Source organism: Piliocolobus tephrosceles, chromosome 2 (assembly GCF_002776525.5).
Source record: "Piliocolobus tephrosceles isolate RC106 chromosome 2, ASM277652v3, whole genome shotgun sequence".
Taxonomy (NCBI): Eukaryota; Metazoa; Chordata; class Mammalia; order Primates; family Cercopithecidae; genus Piliocolobus; species Piliocolobus tephrosceles.
Genome location: NC_045435.1, coordinates 43,693,993 through 43,711,428, shown reverse-complemented (window position 1 = coordinate 43,711,428; position 17,436 = coordinate 43,693,993). Strand labels below are relative to the sequence as shown.

General features: G+C 50.1%; 1 protein-coding gene across 10 annotated transcripts in view; it reads left to right on the top strand.

The window, feature by feature from the left end:
* Positions 1-17,436, top strand: part of MGLL (monoglyceride lipase) — a 142,207-nt gene that overhangs the window by 31,929 nt on the left and 92,842 nt on the right. For all 10 annotated transcript variants that reach the window (XM_023215549.2, XM_023215578.2, XM_023215537.2 and 7 more), the window contains one exon: positions 9,636-9,742. In XM_023215549.2, the coding sequence (XP_023071317.1) occupies positions 9,636-9,742 (107 nt within the window). The remainder of the gene's footprint in view (positions 1-9,635; positions 9,743-17,436) is intronic.

Genomic DNA, 17,436 nt, shown 5'->3' with positions numbered 1-17,436 from the left:
CACAGCATGACATATGTAAAGCACTTAGCTCAATAAGCATTCCTCCCCTTTTCGGGTAGGGGTCAGGGTAGGTGGAGCTTAGAGATGCACAGATACTCCCAATATACACAAAACATAATCAACTGCAACCACGTAGAATCATCAGGACACGAAATGTGAGCTGGACTGTGGTTAGCCTGGAGGCTGCGGATGCTTCTCAGAGAGCTTTCAAGCAGGATGGCTCAAAGACAAGCAAGAAATGAGAAAGAAAGGAGGGAGAGAGGAGGCAGGGTGGCCCTCTAGTGCCCGGGACAGAGGGGTGTGCGGGAGGAGCTTTCAGGCTCCTTTAGGATTCTGATCTTTCAATGATCTGAAGAAAGCTCATACTGAAAGGTAAAGCTCCTCACACAGGGAATTTGGGAGTCAGGCTCTGCAGTTTTCTCCTATTTCTGGGACCACTTGTTTCAGCAGGGCATTTGCACCACAGGAAGAGGAAGCCTCCCCAGACACCGGGCTGGCCACACCCTAACTAAGCCCGCACTTTGGGCAGGCACAGCGCAACCTCAGCTGCAGTCTCAGTGGCACGGGTGATATGGAGGACTGGGTGACATGGAGGACTGGGTGACATGGAGGACTGGGCCTTGCCGCACTGGGGCTGGCTACCCCCTGGGATTTCCGTCAGAGCAGGTTCACACACCAGCCCGCGGGGGAACTGGTGGGATCTGTCAGTGTGAGCGGGAGAAGGATCAGGCCCCCAGACTGGGGTCCCTCAGGAAGTGGGCAGGCTGGCTGGACTTGAGTAGGAGAGCCAAGCTAGAAATCCAGGCATTCCAGCGTGGGGGAGGCAAGAGGCTGCGGGGCAGGCTGGTGTCAGGCTGTGCTAATGGGAAAATAGGGAGTCAGGGAAATTATTTCCCATGCGACTTCCTTAAGGGCAGGGGACCGGGTCTCATTCAACTCAGGATTCTGAGGTGGCTTCACAAAGTACACTTAGTAAACCCCTGACAGACGAAGGAAGGAAGAAAGGAAGGACTAACAGTGCCTTTATTTCAGGATTGTCCAATCTATCACCCCTCTCTCCATCTCATCTCCTGCTGCCATGAAGTCACAGTCGGGGTAAATTGTCCACGACAGGCAATGTAGTGTACTGGTTAAGAAAGGCGATCTTCAAATCAGATCTCCCTCCCTCCAAGCTTGGCATGTGTGCATTTTTGGCTAAATACTTAACAGCTCCATGCCCAATTCCTAATTTGTCAAATGGCTTAGAATGTTACGTAATGCCGAGATCACATCTGGGGAGACGATGTTAGCTCATGTGGGTTGAGTGATCCGACGCACACTGGGCTCATGTTTCACTCATTACCAATGTAATCGTCACGGAGCCTCTGGGAGGTGGGTGCTACCATTAGTACCCACTTCACAGATGAGGAAACTGAAACACAGAGCGATTGAGTCACTTGTCACCTAGGCCTGCAGCCGGTCAGGGGCAGATCCAGGATTCAAGTCCAAAGAATCTGATTCCAGGGCCCCAGCCCACAGGATACTGCTTCTTAATCAACGAGCATACTTACCACTAATCAGGGTGATTGTCACTTTACCCACCTTGGCGTAACCAAGGGCTTCTGATTTGTAGTGTTTTATGATAGTAAAAAAAGCATATAGCTTGTGGTGGGTGGCAGCATTTGTGCTCAAATATGCTGGATGTAAAGTTGTTCTGGGTCTGAGTTGTGCCCATTCTGAAAGGAGTATTAGATCAAAGAACGCTTACCTGTGCCATGGCTTTGTTTTATTATGGTTACAATTTTGTTTTCTTCTTGGAAAATACCTCTATTAAAGGTCTGCTTTCTCTCTCTTTCCTTCCTTCCTTTCTTCCTTCCTTCCTTCTTTTCTTCCTTCTTTTCTTTTCTTTCTTTTTTGAGACAGGGTCTTGCTCTGTCACCCAGGCTGGAGTGGAGTGCAGTGGCATGATCATGACTCACTGTAGCCTCCATCTCCAGGGCTCAAGTGATCCTCCCATCTCAGCCTTCCAAGTAGCTGCACCACCACACTCTGCTAATTTTTAAAATGTCTTTGTAGAGATGGGGTCTCACCATGTTGCCCAGGCTGGTCTCAAACTCCTGGCCTCAAGCAGTCTTCCCCCACCTTGGCCTCCCAAAATGCTGGGATTATAGGCGTGAGTCACCTCACCCACCCCAAAATATGCCTTTTAAGAAGAAGCTAAGATTGTGTTGGGTGTCAGGGGTGATGAGTCTAATTCCCATTGTGTTCCCAAATCTCAAATTTTCCTTCCAGCCATAGATGGGTCCTGGGCCTTTTTACATTCTAGCCCAGGTCTCCTGAAGCTGAGCCCACAGGGGATGATCCACAGCGGCTCCTCCCACCATGGTTGGGCTTTGCTCACACTCACACCCAGCTCCTCCCGGCCAACACGTGCCTCAGGGCCTTGTGTCCCTTGCCATTCCACCCTCTCCTGCCCCACCTTTAATGCCCTTTTCACATCCCCCCACCCCTTTGAGCCCAAAAGAACTCCCACCTCTCCACTGGAGCGTTTGAATAACCAGGTTCAGCTGCAGGTATCAGAAGCCTCTCTAGCCAGGCAAAGCAAAAAGGGATTTAACTTGGGGCATTGAGTGCTTTCAAAACCATTGGGCACTGTGGGAGTGGTCTGTAGGCCTCCAGGAATGCTTCATGAGTGTTCCAGCCCATAGTTGTCTCTCCTATCTCTGATGTATTTCATTCATTCGTTCGTTCGGCATTCATGGAGCAGAGGCAGTGCCGGCTGCTAGGGACAGAACACCAGGATGAATGAATAAAACATGATCTCTTCTCAAAGAACACAGGGTCTACATACCCTAGACAATGAACTCTGGATACGAGCCATGAACAGAGTATCGCAGGGCCCCAGGAGGGTGCACCTAACTCAGTGCTGGGGAAGCGTGGAAGGACTGCGGAGTGCACAGAGGGCAAGAACAGGCCTCTGCCCAATCATGGGAGCATATACAGAGGCAGGGTGTGGAGGAACCACACGTCCTTCCCTGTGGTTGGAGTACGGGGTAGGGTAGGGGTGCCGGGGCAGGCGACCAGAGAGAGGATAAGCTGGTCAGAGTGAGGGGCCTTTGGGGCACAACCTGACCATTACATGGTGATGTCTTATTATTTAATTATAGTGATCAAGAAGGCAGACTTACCAGCCAGCCTGGCTGAGTTAAAATTCTGCTGGGCTCAAAACCTACTAGCTGTGTGACCTCAGGCAAGTTGTCCAGCCTCTGGACCTCACTTTTCTCATCAGTAAAATGGGAAATAACAGTACCCACATCATGGGGGTGCTGTGAGGGTTAAATGAGTTAATATGTAATAACACACTTTGACCTGTATCTGGCTGAGGTGTCAGCTGTCAGCCCTGGCTGTTATTTAATGCCTAACTCTGCACCAGGCAGCATGCTGGTGATTTTCCATAAATTCTCTCAATCAGTCCTCTCAAAGGCCCTCCCTGGGAGGCAGGCGTTATTGATCTGTTTTATTATACAAAGAAGTCTATTTCTAGTTTCCTCTGTGAGATTTTAGTTCCTTCACTGGCTCTGTTCTATTTCTGTCCCCTGCGCACTGTTGCTGCGGGAGCCCTGCCAGAGACAGAGAGGAACCAAAGCCCCCTGGAACTCCAAGAGGAAAGACAAGTTAGATCTGGGCTTCCACAGAGCCATCATGCTCCTTCTTTAGTTACTGGAAAGGGATCCAACTCACTCTCACAAGCCCACACGCAGCCCCTACGGCAGACGTGCTGGTCAAATTTGTCAAAGTCATAAAATTTGGCCGGAAGGAGTTTGGTAGAAGTGGAGGATGAAGTGAGGGATCCAGTTGAATGAGTGGGATGCTCTGGAATAAGCAAGAACCAAGAACAGGCACTGCCCTGGAGAGGCAGGCGATGCTCCCGCCCCTCCAGCGAGGACACCCCAAGGGTCGTGGGACTAGTGTCCCCGAGGCTCCCCTCGCCCAGGACTGGCGGCATCCCCACCCACCTAGTGGTAGGAACAAACACTGTATCCCTCTGACCATACATTTCCTCCAACAAAACATTCATTTTCCTGATTTTTTCTAAGAAAATGAACAGAACATTCCTTCATCTGGGCATTCCGTTCTTCCTTTAAGGGAGCCTGGCATTGCTTCGACAAGGTCAGGCAGGAAGGAGGCTAGCGTTTTCCCCTCAGTGCTGGCCGTTCCGCGTGCTCTAGGGGACTGTCCCTTTAATTCTCTTGGCGGCCTCCTAGGGAGGCACCGTCATCCCCACTCTGTGGATGAGCAGTCAGGGGCCAACAAGTCCAGCCAAGTCCAGAGTCTGGCCAGAACAGACCAGCCCCTTTGGTAGAGGTGAACCCCTTTCATCTCAGCTCTGGTCTCTGCCTTTCAAGGCAGTGGTGGCTGCTGGTGTATTGCAGGCGTCTTGCCCATGGGGCTGGCAGTGACCATGAGAATGTGAGTTGTCCCTGGCCCCGAATCCTCCTCCTCATGCAGGAGGCAGGTGAGGCAGAGCAGATGGTCATGAAGGCAGAAGCCTGGATCCTGAGCTGCAGGGCCTCGGCGCACGTGCACACACATTGTCTCATTTTACCTCCAAACCCCTGGGAGGAGGCTGCAGTGTTCCTGTGTCTCAGGTGGAGAAACTGAGGCCCACGGAGGTCTAGGAACTGGCTCATGGGAGGGCCAGAGCTTCACCCCACACCTCCACATGGCAAGTGACTCACCTGGCAAGTGGCTCACCTGTGCCATTGGAGCAAAGGGCTTCCTAGCGGACAGTGATGGAGGCTTTCGTTAGCCCAGACAAGACCCCTGCCCCATCCGCATTTCCTTATTTACCTTGTGACGTCGTTCTCTGAGGCGGGTGGTGTTGGGATTGTCCCCACCTCACAGGTGAGTGAACTGAGGCACAGGTGAGAGGTTAGGTCACCTGATTAATGAACAGAGGCGTAAAGGGGGCATTCATTTTTCGATGGAGAGGATAAAGTAGCCTGGTTTGTACATTCTGAGAGGCTCTGCGGCTTGTTCATCTCCAGGGCTGCGTGTGCTTTATTGGGAGCTGCCCCACCTCCCGGGGCTGGATGCCAGGCAGGCCATCTGCTTCTGGGGCTGGACGCCCCTCCCACAGTCATTGCCTTCTCCCTGAACGACTGGCTCCCAACTGGCTGCAGCCGTTAAAGAAGTTCCAGGAAAAAGATCTTAGCCAGCCTCCTCTGCAACCTAATTTCTGCTGCTGTGGGTATTGCCTTGTCTGCATAAATGGCTCTGCTAATTTTCTGCTGCTGCATGTTGTTGAGGTTGCAGAACGGCAAGGGAGGAAGGGCAGGAACCAACCACTTTCCTTGGCACCTGTTCAGGGCCCTGTCAGCCCCTTGATGAATGTTGTCTCTCGTCTCCCACTCCATTCGCAGCAGCCCTGCAGTCCTCACAAAGCTGAAGTCAGATCAGGTCGCTGCCCTGCTGAGTACCATCCTCTGCACAGAGGAGAACTCCAGCGCCCCATTGCTGCCCCTGGGGCTGTGGACCCAGCCTTCTGTGCACCTCTCACCTTCCTCCTCCACACGGTGTTCTGGACTTAGGGCCTTCCTTCTGTGCCTGGAGTAGGCACACCTGTGTGTCCCCAGCAGGACCTCTGCACCAGGACAGCTCCCAGTCACTCAGACACTCAGGGGCCTTCCCTGGCAATTCCCTGGAGTCTAGGTCAGGCTCCCTTATCTGTCGACCCTCTCGTGGTGCTCACAGTGCTCCTCACAGTACACACTCACACATGTGTTCTCTGCTGAGCAACTGCAAGCTGTGTGCGGGTAGGGACAACGTTGTTTGTTCATCTCAGTGTCCCGGGGACCTGGCACGTAATAAGCTCTCATTCACATTTGCAGACTCAGCTGAAGGAAAGTAGGACCCACTGTTGCTGCCATCACATTCTTTCTATTTCAACACCAAGGAGATAGGCTGAGAGCCATCAGGCAACTTGCCCAGGGTCCTGCGTGGTCACACTGGGAGTCCAACCAGGTTGTTCTGGCTGAACTTTGCTCTCTGTTCATAGCCTCCCAGCAACTGGGATGTGCATTTCCTCTACATCTGGGTTTCTCAGTGCTCGGTCATGTATGTTTTTAGAGCAGAAATAGAAGCACAGTGTTTTGTAAAACCCTGAAGGGGAAGCTTCCACGCAGCACCCAGCATCCAGTGGTGAATGTGACCTTCCATCAGGAAGCCTGGAGCTGGGGTCTGTCCATTTACCCAGAGAGACAAATGCAGACACACATAGCTCAGGATATGGCCGGCTGTGTTCATGGCAACAGGGCGGGAAGCTGGGAAGGGCCGGGCCAGGCTGGGAAGAGGTCTGAAGAGAGGAAGGAGTGGCAGCAGTGGCTCCGCCTGCAGCAGGTGTGTGGGGAAGGAGGTGGAAGGTCTCACAGGAGGAGGGGTGTGCTCACAGGGGGTGAGGTGAAGCACGTGGAAACCCTGGTGCCAGTCAGCACAGCACAGGCGGGCTTCCAGGAGGCTCTGCCCTGGGCACTGCAGTGGGTGGAGGAGCCCTAGGACCACCCCCACCCCCAGTTGTTGAACATTTAACAGCACACCATCACCTGGCCCATCTGGGCACCTGAAAGGAGGCCTCGGAGCTTGGGAGCAGGGCAGAGGGGAAGAGGTGTTTCAGAGGCAGACAGGCTTTGTTCTGTTGCAGTGCAAAGTCTCTGGAAGGCTTAAAGCAGAAGAGTAACGTGATTTGATTTCAGTTTGCTGGACAGATTTGCAAAACACACTAAGGTCCTGGGAACATGTAAATATGGCAGCCAGGGGGAAGAGGAGATTGGGTTATCAGAATCGGGGTCCAGGCAGGATCTGAATCCAGGCACTAAGGAGAAACCTACTTACCACAACGGAAGCTGAAGATCAGAATGAGTCCAGGTGTCCAATGATGGGTTCTCAGGGTGCTGACCAGGCCTGGGGGTGGAAGTGTGGGGCTGTCAAAGGCTGAGCCTGCAGGTGCTGCCAATGGGCTCTTCCTGTGCAGAGAGAAGGGTGGCAGTGGCCCCCACCGCCTGCAGTGGGATGGCTATATGGGTCAACCTTTATGGCTAGAACCCGTGGTCTACCCAGCATACCCCCCAGGGAGATTGGCTGCATTCTCACCATGCTTAAGTTCCACTTAGCCTCTGAGCAGCACCATGGCCTAAGCTCTACACTGTGATGAGAACAGGTGCTTCTCCACCTTGGCTGTATATCAGAGCCACTGTGGAGCTTTTCTAACCTCAGACCAATTAAACCCAGAGGTCCCCTGGGGATGGGACCCAGGCATCAGCCTTTTTGAAAGCTCCCCAGGTGACTCCAATATGTGGCCAAAGTTGAGAACCTCTGGATTAGAAGGAATTGCTGTAGAGTGAGAGACTACATGCTTTTGCACATACTGACTTGGTGCTGGATTCTCTTGACAGGCAATTCCAGGCATAATGGCAATGTCTTGTGCCATTTCTTTGGTTACTAAATGGAACCCCGAAGTCCTTTTCTGCTGGGTGGCCCCTGGCTGCGGTGAGAGGCTGGAGAGTTGCATGATCCAGCTCAATGACTTGTCTGTCTGCATTAACAGTAGCCTGAATTATGACAGCAGTGGTTGTGCTCCCAAAGGGGGTTAAAGTATTTAAGCTATCCCTTCTGGAAGCACAGCCCCTTTTGAAGACGGAAGATGCTGACTGGTTAGAGGTTCCAGCCGTGCTCCTCAGTAGCCAAGGGAAATGCAGGAAAGAAATCCCATCAGCCAACCCCAGAAATGTGAGGCGGGCAGGTGTCATTTACACAAGTACACATCTGATCGAGTGGAGGTGGCTGGGCATTCCGTGGAGCAGTGAAGAAGGCATGAATATTCCTCTGCTGTTTTTAGGAAAAAGGAAGGAAAAAGGAAAAGGACAGATGGCAAAGGTGATTTGAAAAATGGGGCTAATTGAAGCACCATAAAACAAACTGCTGCCATTCTGCCTTTACACAACCTGGCCGAAAAGAGTCATAGGAAGAACACAGTTGTAGAATAAGGTGTCTGTGTCCTCAGCTGGGCCCCTGTTCATGTCGCTCAGCTGGGATACAGCTCTGGGGTCCAGTCCTCAGAGGGTTGTGGGCTGACGTCTAGGTGGGGGCATTAGGAAGCAGGCAGTCAACAGGGGAACCAGAGTGACGGTCAGCGGGGGTGTGCGGAGAGGCCAGGGCCAAGCAGAAAGGCCCAGGAGAGGTTGCCAGATGAGGCACTGGGGGCCTCCACCGAGGCAACATCTGTCCTGACTCCATGGCTTGTGTTCTGAGCCCTACAGCAGCTTCTTGGAGACCAGAAAGCCAGTGGTAACACATTGTGAATGGCGTTTTGCCAACTTGCTGTGTGACTTGGACAACTTACTTAACTTTCTTTTTTTTTTTTTTTTTTTTTGAGATAGAGTCCCACTCTGGAGTGCAGTGGCACAATCTTGGCTCAACTGCAACTGCAATCTTAGCCTCCTAAGTAGCTGGGATTACAGGTGTGTGCCACCATGCCTGGTTAATTTTTGTATTTTTTATAGTGATGAGGTTTTACCATGTTGACCAAGCTGGTCTCAAGTGATCTGCCTGCCTCAGCCTCCATAAGTGCTGGAATTACAGGCATGAGCCACCTTGCCTGGCCCAACTCACTTAACCTGTATGCGTTTCACTCTCATCTGTAAAGAAGATAAATCATCTGATGACTGGAGGGTTAGAAATCTTGCATGTGGAGTTGCAGAGGAACAGGTGCATAGTAAATGCTCAGGAAGGTGGCAGCTTGTTCTCCTCCTCCCCCTCTCTCCCCTCATCACCATTAGCAGCAGCAGAAGTTGGTGGGTATCCCTCATAGCATTTACTCCGTGCCTGAAGGAGACTCTAGCTCTCCGTGGGTCTTCTGCTAAGAATATAGGTCTTGAAAATTGGATAGTTTGGAATCTAAATGCCGCCGCATTCGTCCCCGAGGGAGGAAGCAGACCCTGGTGTAGGACCTGCCTGCCCCGCGCCAGCACTCTGCCTGGGCCATTGGCATCGATTAGCTCCCATGAGCCTCACAAGCACCCGCAGAGTGATGCTATTCTTACCATGTTACAGGCGAAGAAATGAAACTTCCTGGGACCGGAGCTCTGCCTGAGGAGCCCACAGGAAGAGCGGGGATTTGGGCTCCATTCTGCGTGACTCTGAAGTTCAGCATTTTAACAGAAACTCCTCTAATTTGACAACGCCTGGAGCCTGTGGTGTGGCTCCTGGTGTTGCTGAGGTTGTGTAAGCTCTGGTGCTGCTGCAGCACAGTGGCAGCCATCTTTTTCTTTTTTGGAGACAGAGTCTCATTCTGTCACCCGGGCTGGAGTGCAGTGGCGCCATCTTGGCTCACTGCAACCTCTGCCTCCTGGGTTCAAGCAATTCTCCTGCCTCAGCCTCCCAAGTAGCTGGGACTGCAGGCGCACACTGCCACGCCCGGCTAATTTTTTTGTATTTTAGTAGAGACAGGGTTTCACCATGTTGGCCAGGCTGGTCTCGAACTCCTGAGCTCAGGCAATCTGTCCGCCTCAGCCTCCCAAAGTGCTGAAATTACAGGCGTGAGCCACCACGCCTAGCCCCATCTGGGCTTTCCTAACCAGGCTCCCTTCTCGTCCCTACAGGGCCCTCATCTTTGTGTCCCACGGAGCCGGAGAGCACTGTGGCCGCTATGAAGAGCTGGCTCAGATGCTGATGGGGCTGGACCTGCTGGTGTTCGCCCACGACCATGGTGAGTGTCCCAGGGCGCCGTCAGAGCTGGCCGGGCCCTGACAATTTGGAGATCTCCCTCTCTAGTCCATCTCACCGCCAGCATCCTTCCTTCTCAATTCTTCTATTCCCCATGGATGTTTCTAAGTAAAAAAATGTAGTTACATAAACAAAAAAAAATGTCTAAGGGACAGATTCTGTAGCGTCTGAGACTGAATGCAGGCTGATTAGAAACCTCAACTGGAAAACAAAGTCGGATATGTTTATCTCAGAACTTACCCAAGGCCAAGGAATTCTTTCCTGCATTTATGAAGTGCTTTCTCTCAAAATGGGCCCTGGTTTTTCTCCAGGTGCCCTCAAATGGACATGATGTAGTCAGTTCAAGTGCAGTGTAAATCCCGGTTTAACCACACGAGGTTTACCAAGCATTTCAGACCAGGAGAATAGTAGAAGCCTCAACAGGCCATATTGGTCACAAGAAAACCCAACACACATACATATACAGGGACACACACCCACCCATGCATAGAGTCATACACATATGTGCACACACATACACATGCACACATATATACCCACACATGCACACCTGTACCTATACACATACACATAAAACACACATACACACATACCTGCACATGTGCACACACACATACACACATATACACACATTCATACATACATGTAGACATATACATGCATACATAAACATACATCCATACACAAACACACACACACAACCCCAGGCCAGGTCTTTGATTCTTTGTCCTGTAGCAAAATCCACAACCATCAAAATCCAGTGATCGTTGCCTGAGTCAGTACGTAGTTTCATAATCATGTTTGCAACATTCTCTATGGCTGGGAAGTCTCCCAGTTTAGTTCTTTTCCTAACACTTTTTAAAATTGAGACTTCCCTGTGACTAAACACGGTGATTTCCCCAAAGCGCCATTGTAAAATTCTATAATTGTGGCCCAGATCCAGAAATGTTGCTTCTCTTTTATCTGATTTGAATATTGATAATAATTAAGTGATGTCTCTGGAAAGAGGGACAGGGGAGCAGTGACAAAGGCCTGGGAGTCCTTGTAAATGAGGAAAAGCCTTATCTGTACAGAGAAGCTGCACAGGAGGTGAAAAGCTTGCTGGGACATTCTGTAGGTAAAGAGCTGCAAATGTGATTTGCCAGGAGCTCTTATTCAGCTGGATATATACAAGCGTCCTCGTAACTGACAGTATTGACTAATTCTTTCTTATCATAGTTGTGACGTTCTTTAGTGCTTTGCAAACTGTCCCAGTAATATTTGTGAGACTGTTTGAGGAATGATATTTGAGGATTATCTCTGAGGCTTTTAGTATGGGGACTGTGTCATTATTAACTTTGTTACTTCTTACATGTAAAAGCCTCAGATAGGAATTTTTTTTCCTATTGCATTTGCATCCTTTCAAATTTGTTACACTCATCATCATTATGTTCTAGAGACATCCTGAAGGCAAAAAATATTTGTACTATGCAGCTAGAGTCCCAAGAATCTATTTTGTATCTTAGCACCAACCACCTTCTTATCGGATAAAACTTGGCCAAATCTGTGGGATTAAGTAAATGTTGCTCCTTGTTTATTTTGTCTGACTGTGGCACTTGGAGAAACAATTTTAAAAGCCTCCTTTTTTAGAATAAAGGGAGAAAAGAAACAGCCCACCTTTTGATGTTTCCAGAATAACATCTAAAGCTGAGGCAGAGCTCTCTGTGACATTCTAAATATAGTACGAAAGTGGTTGTTGGTGTTCACCTGTTTCAAGCTCTTTGAATGACTTATGGAAATCTCCCTGGCAAGTGTTTAAGGAAAGTGTTTAATTCAAGAAATGAACCCTGTTGGCTTGCGTGTGTGACTTTTGTTGTCTATGGATGAAAATGACTGTGGCTTGCTTAGTAGAAGGAAGCCAAGTAAGTGGGCTGCCATTTCGGGGATCTTGTGCAGGCTGGTGATGCAGGTACTGGTGGCTCGTGATCTTGGCTATATTTCCTTCTTGCTGAGAAATGTGCTAGTAAGTGAAGAAGGAAGGATTTGAACCCAGGTCAAAACTTCCTTAGAAGGTTGGGGAGGGAGAGGAGCAAATGGATGCTAAATCTGACGCTAACTGATTTTACTACCATGAGTCTCATTGCTCAATGCATTATAGTGTTTCACTGTTCAGCATTTTAACAGCAAACCGTCTTATTTAATAAGGCCTGGAATCCACGGTGTGTCACCTGATGCATTGCTGCGGTTATGTAAATTCCTGCGCTGCTCCATTACAGCCACAGCTGTCTAGACTTTTCTAAAAAAAAACTGTATTACTGTATACCAATGTTTCCAGGCACAAATGCCTACAGAGATCTATGCGGACTGCATTCTTTCCAACATAGCTTTTATTTATTTTTATTTTTATTTTTTTTTTGAGATGGAGTCTTGCTCTGTCACCCAGGCTAGAGTGCAGTGGCATGATCTCAACTCACTGCAACCTCCGTCGCCCAGGTTCAAGGGATTCTTCTGTCTGAGCCTCCTGAGTAGCTGGGACTACAGGCGCCTGCCACTATGCCCGGCTAATTTTTGTATTTTTGGTAGAGATAGGGTTTCACCATGTTGGCCAGGCTGGTCTCGAACTCCTGACCTTAGGTGATCCACTCTCCTTGGCCTCCCAAAGTGCCAGGGTTACAGGCGTGAGCCACCGTGCCCAGCCCAACATAGCTTTTAAATTTAGATAAAGCAGGCCAGGTGCAATGGCTCACACCTGTAGTCCCAGCACTTTGAGAGGCTCAGGTGGGAGGATCACTTGAGGCCAGGAGTTTGAGACCAGCACAGGCAACAGAGTGAGATCCCGTCTCTACAAAAAAAAAATTTTTTTTTAAATTAGCTGGTCACCATGGTATGTACCTATAGTGCCAGCTACTTAGGAGGCTGAGGTGGGAAGCTCACTTGAGCCTGAGAGTTCAAGGCTGCAGTAAGCCATGATCACACCATTGTACCTAGCCAAGGGGAAAGAGCAAGATCCTGTCTCAAAAAGAAAAATAAATAAATAAAGCAAATATTGGGAGACTGTCAGGGCATTTATTGTGCCCATTGGAGATACACTGAAAACTAAAAACAGAACTAAAAGCACTGCTGCAGGGCCCATGACACCTCCGGGCTCCAATGTCCAAACCTCCGATGTCTTTAGCCATGTTGTCATCTGCACTCCAGGGTGTCGCTGGAAGCATGCTACTGCAGCTTTCATCCCAGACAGCAAAAGGGCTCAGACACTAATACACCCAGTCCAGGGCCCACTCAACAGGGAGTCCAAGCCGTGTGATCTGGACCTTTTGTAACTATCGCCAGTCTTAATGTTCTCATCTACCAAATGGGCAAGATAATGCTGTCCTATGGCAGAAGATTGAGGGACAGAGCAAGATCCTGTCTCAAAAAAAATTTGAAATAAAGCAAATACTGGGAGAATGTCAGGGCATTTATTTGACAGATTGCTGTGAGATAATGCATCAAGGGCCCAGCAGTGTGTGCTGCGTTCTTCCCCTTCACTCTGCCCTGTCCAAGTCCCTTCCAGCTACAATGTAGACTGGCTGCTGTGCTGTGTACCCAGGTGGGCGTGACCCCAGGTCTCTGAGCAAGACCAGCAGGACTGAGGCTGGGAGTTAGGTTCTTGTCCCAGTGTGGCTGCCCTGAGTGGACTGGGTCACCCCTCAGGCCTGCACAGGCTATTCTGAAGATACAGTGAAGCAATAGACAGGAAAATGCTTTACAAAGTAGACAGAGCTGCCTACGGTGGTTTCACTGCCAGTTTCTATGACACGATTTATGGAAACACTGGCTTCTGTAAATCTGACGCTAACTGATTTTACTACCATGGGTCTCGTTGCTCCGTGCATTACAGTATTTCACTGTTCAGACAGAAACCTCTAGGCGCTGTGGTTGTGGCAGTCTGGCTGTGTCTCCAGCATGCCTGGTAGATTGGTGGGCTCACAGTCATGTTCAATAAGCATCTAATTTAACTTTGTTTTCCATTTTAACCTCAGAATTTGTACAGAATGACCTCATGGGTTTGAACAGCTTGCCAGCAGTGAAAATTGTGATTCCTGTCATTTATTCAGTGTCAACTGCATGCCAGGCTCTGTACTGGGCAATTTTCTTATATGATCTCTAATTTCTCATAATAATTCATCTTATTATCACCATTTTATAAGTGAGGAACCTGTGGTTGTATAGTCAAGCAGACCCATTCTCATTGCACATGTGTTAGCAAAGGGAAGTTTCATGTTTTTCCAGGGCACATGACGTCTGAGACAGGTGCAAGGACTCCATGGCACCATCAGTGCCCAGGGTTCCATCTGTAGTTTGCTCAGCTGGTACTACTTAGCATGTGGCTTTCATCTGTGTGGGCACTACCTCCGGCCTCATGTTTTAACAGGTAGATGAAGCAGGAAGTGACAGAGAAAAAGGGCTGGGCTCCAGGATTTCTAAGGAATGCAAACCTTCCTTAGAAATCCTGGAAGGCTCTAGCCACACCACATCGACCAGCGCTGTTCACAGGGCTCTGCCTAGCTGCAAGGGAGGCAGGAACTGTAATTTGTCAACTACTGAGCCAAACAACAGAAACTTCTGTTGGTAAGGTAGACACAGAGAATGGACATTACTGATGGCTATCCATCTCTGCCACGCCACACTCCCAAGTTTATTATTAAATGAGCATTTCCCCAATTGTTTCTACTTTATGTATTTTCTGGGCATTTCAACTCACTCACAGGATTTCCTTTCTTCTCACCCATCCTTGTGTTCTTTCTGAAGGTTTTGGTGTGAAGGCTATTAGTATTGACATCATTAATAAGTATTGATTGAAGTTCCTAATTGGGTGTTTGTTCTGGGTGAGGTGTGAAGCAAGGAGAAATGCGTGGACACAGTAACTGTTGTCCTAATGAGAACATGACCTGTCTTCCCCAGAGAAAGCAAGCAGTCCCTCTCTAAGGGCATAGCTTTTTATAGCATGTATTATCCTGTGTGGGAACTATTCCTTTAGGCCAAGGCAGCTACTGCAGGCAGGCAAAGACAGTGTCTTACACTGTGTTGTCCATTCACTTGTCTCCCTCCCCCAAGAACCTTCTCGTCATCTTCGCACAGCGCAGTCCATTCCTGGACTGAGCAGGAAGTGGAGGCATCACCAGTGTTTGTTGAATGACTGGAAGAGTTTATAAGCTGAAATAGATCAGACCAGAAATGCAATATTAAGGGTAGAACATCCACATTGAGGTACCCATGTAAGCAGGGCACTGCCGGGTCCCCTCAATGAGGAGAGGGTCCAGCAATGTGGCCACTGGACCTGAGTCTGGTGACCAAGCAGGTGGAGAGCCTATAAGTGCCGTGGAGGCACTGCTGGGACAGAGGCGCCACAAGGCCAGCAGCTTGGACAGGGGTGTGGCACCTCCGGGGCTCAAGGCATCCTCAGTGCCTGGAGGGCCGGCAGGGTGGCCGGCAGGGTGGCCAGGTCTTGTCAGGAGAGTGGAAGCTTGTCAGCAGGAGGAAAGGCTCCGATCGTTGAGAGCCATGGTTCTCACCTTGGCTACGGTCAGGATCACTGGGGAGTCAAAAAATCCTTAAGCCTGGACTCCCCCTCCCCTACCCCTCAGAGATCCTGATTTGTTGGTCTTTAGTGTGACCTGGGCATCAGGATTTTAAAAGATACACGAGGCGATTCTCGTGTGCAGCCCAGGTTGAGAACCACCACCAAGCAGAGGAGGCCACACAGGCACAGTTTGGAGCCGGTGAAGACAGGATTTATTGCGAAGGACTCTGGGGCCTGGAAGGATGGAAGGCCACCAGGAGACTTTGGAGATTCTCAGGAGAGGAGCCCCAGGGCAGGGCCCACGAGGGAGAGGTGCATGGGCAGACGGAAACAGAGGGGCTGCTGCCATGTGTGAACAGGTGGGGACACCAGAAGATGGGATTTTCTGCAACATCCTAAATATAGCAGGGAGAAAACCGGGGCTGGCGTTCTCTTGGTCCCTGGGTCTGCCAGCTGCTGCAGTGACTCACTGGAAACCCCTTGGCCTTCCACGCAGGCAGAAGGGCCGGTCTCACCCCCAGGGGGCCAGGAGGACTCCAAGAGGAGGGCACACACGGCCCCACCCGGGAGGTGCTGCTGCGAGAGACGGCAGGAATCGGCGGCCCATTTCACCTTGGAAGGCGCCAGCAGGCCCGCTCCCTGCAGTCCTGCTGGAAAGGGCCCTTCCCCAGGGAGCAGCCTCCTGACTTCCTAACGCACATGCTCGGCTCCAAGTGCACTTGCTGGGGCCAGAGAAGCCTCCTCTGTATTTACAGAGTATAAAGGAACCATTCTCAACTGATTAACAATGAATTAATTATCTGCAAATATTTGAGGGAAAGTGTTAAAGAGGGCTGTGTGTGTGTGTGTGTGTGTGTGTGTTTTAACTCAGCTGGGGCACGTGAGAAGAGGAAGTTTTGAGGTAATGTCTGTGGGCGGCAGTTAAGCGTGGTTCTTTTTGGCGGGTGGGTCTTACCCAGTCAGAAGAGTATTTAGGAAATTCAGGGGGAATAATTGTATACGAGTGTTTTTCATCCAGGGAGACAGACTTGAGTCAAGGTCTCTTGCTGGAAGTATTCTAAAATAAACCGCCATCGGTTACAAGTAATATATTTTTGTTTGAAACGTTTGAAAAATGCGTTAACCGTTTTTCTTGCCTTAGTAAATACGAGAATTAAAATAACAGAGTGAGTTGCCCTTTAAGGCTTCAAGAGTTCATGGGGGCCCAACTCCGAGGGTGGGTGACAGTGAACTTGCTGCAACTCGTAGAGTGTGGGAGAGTGGACCATGCCACCCTGAGACCCGCAGGGTCTCTGCTGTTGCCAACTTCTTCCCTTCTTCTCCCTGCCTCCTCCTCTTCCCTCTTCATTCACTATTAAGCATAGTGAATGCTCCACCTTTGATGAAAGTCTGTTGAGTTTATTCGTTGTAAACCTCGGATATGAGTTTGTGTGCCCTCTCTGATATGAGGTCATTTGCCTCTTTGTTGAACAAAACAAAAACCTCCATGCGGCTCAGTTGCTCATTTGTAAAATGATGACCGTGATAATAACAAGGTTGCTCTATGGCCGTGGGGATGAAATGAGATAGTACAGGGTCTGAAACTCCAGTGGCAGCGGCATCCCCAGGAAGGCCTGTTGAAAGCCAGATGGCTGGGCCCACCCCAGGATTCAGATTCAGTTGGTCTGCTGTGGGGCCCAAGAATATGCTTTTCTAACAGGCCGCCGGGGGTGATACTGCTGCTGCTGCTAAGGACCCCTGAGAGAGTGTGTGTAAAAAACCATACACAACGCCAGGCATCTATTAGACATGCAACACCTGCCAGCTCACCTGCAAAGCAAGGTGCAGGGAGACATTGCAGCTATTACAAGTTCTGGGCTGGGCGTGGTGGCTCAAGCCTGTAATCCCAGCACTTTGGGAGGCCGAGACGGGCGGATCATGAGGTCAGGAGATCGAGATCATCCTGGCTAACACAGTGAAACCCCGTCCCTATCAAAAAATACAAAAAAACTAGCCAGGCGTGGTGGCGGGCGCCTGTAGTCCCAGCTACTCTGGAGGCTGAGGCAGGAGAATGGTGGGAACCCGGGAGGCGAAGCTTGCAGTGAGCTGAGATCCGGCCACTGCACTCCAGCCTGGGCGACAGAGCGAGACTC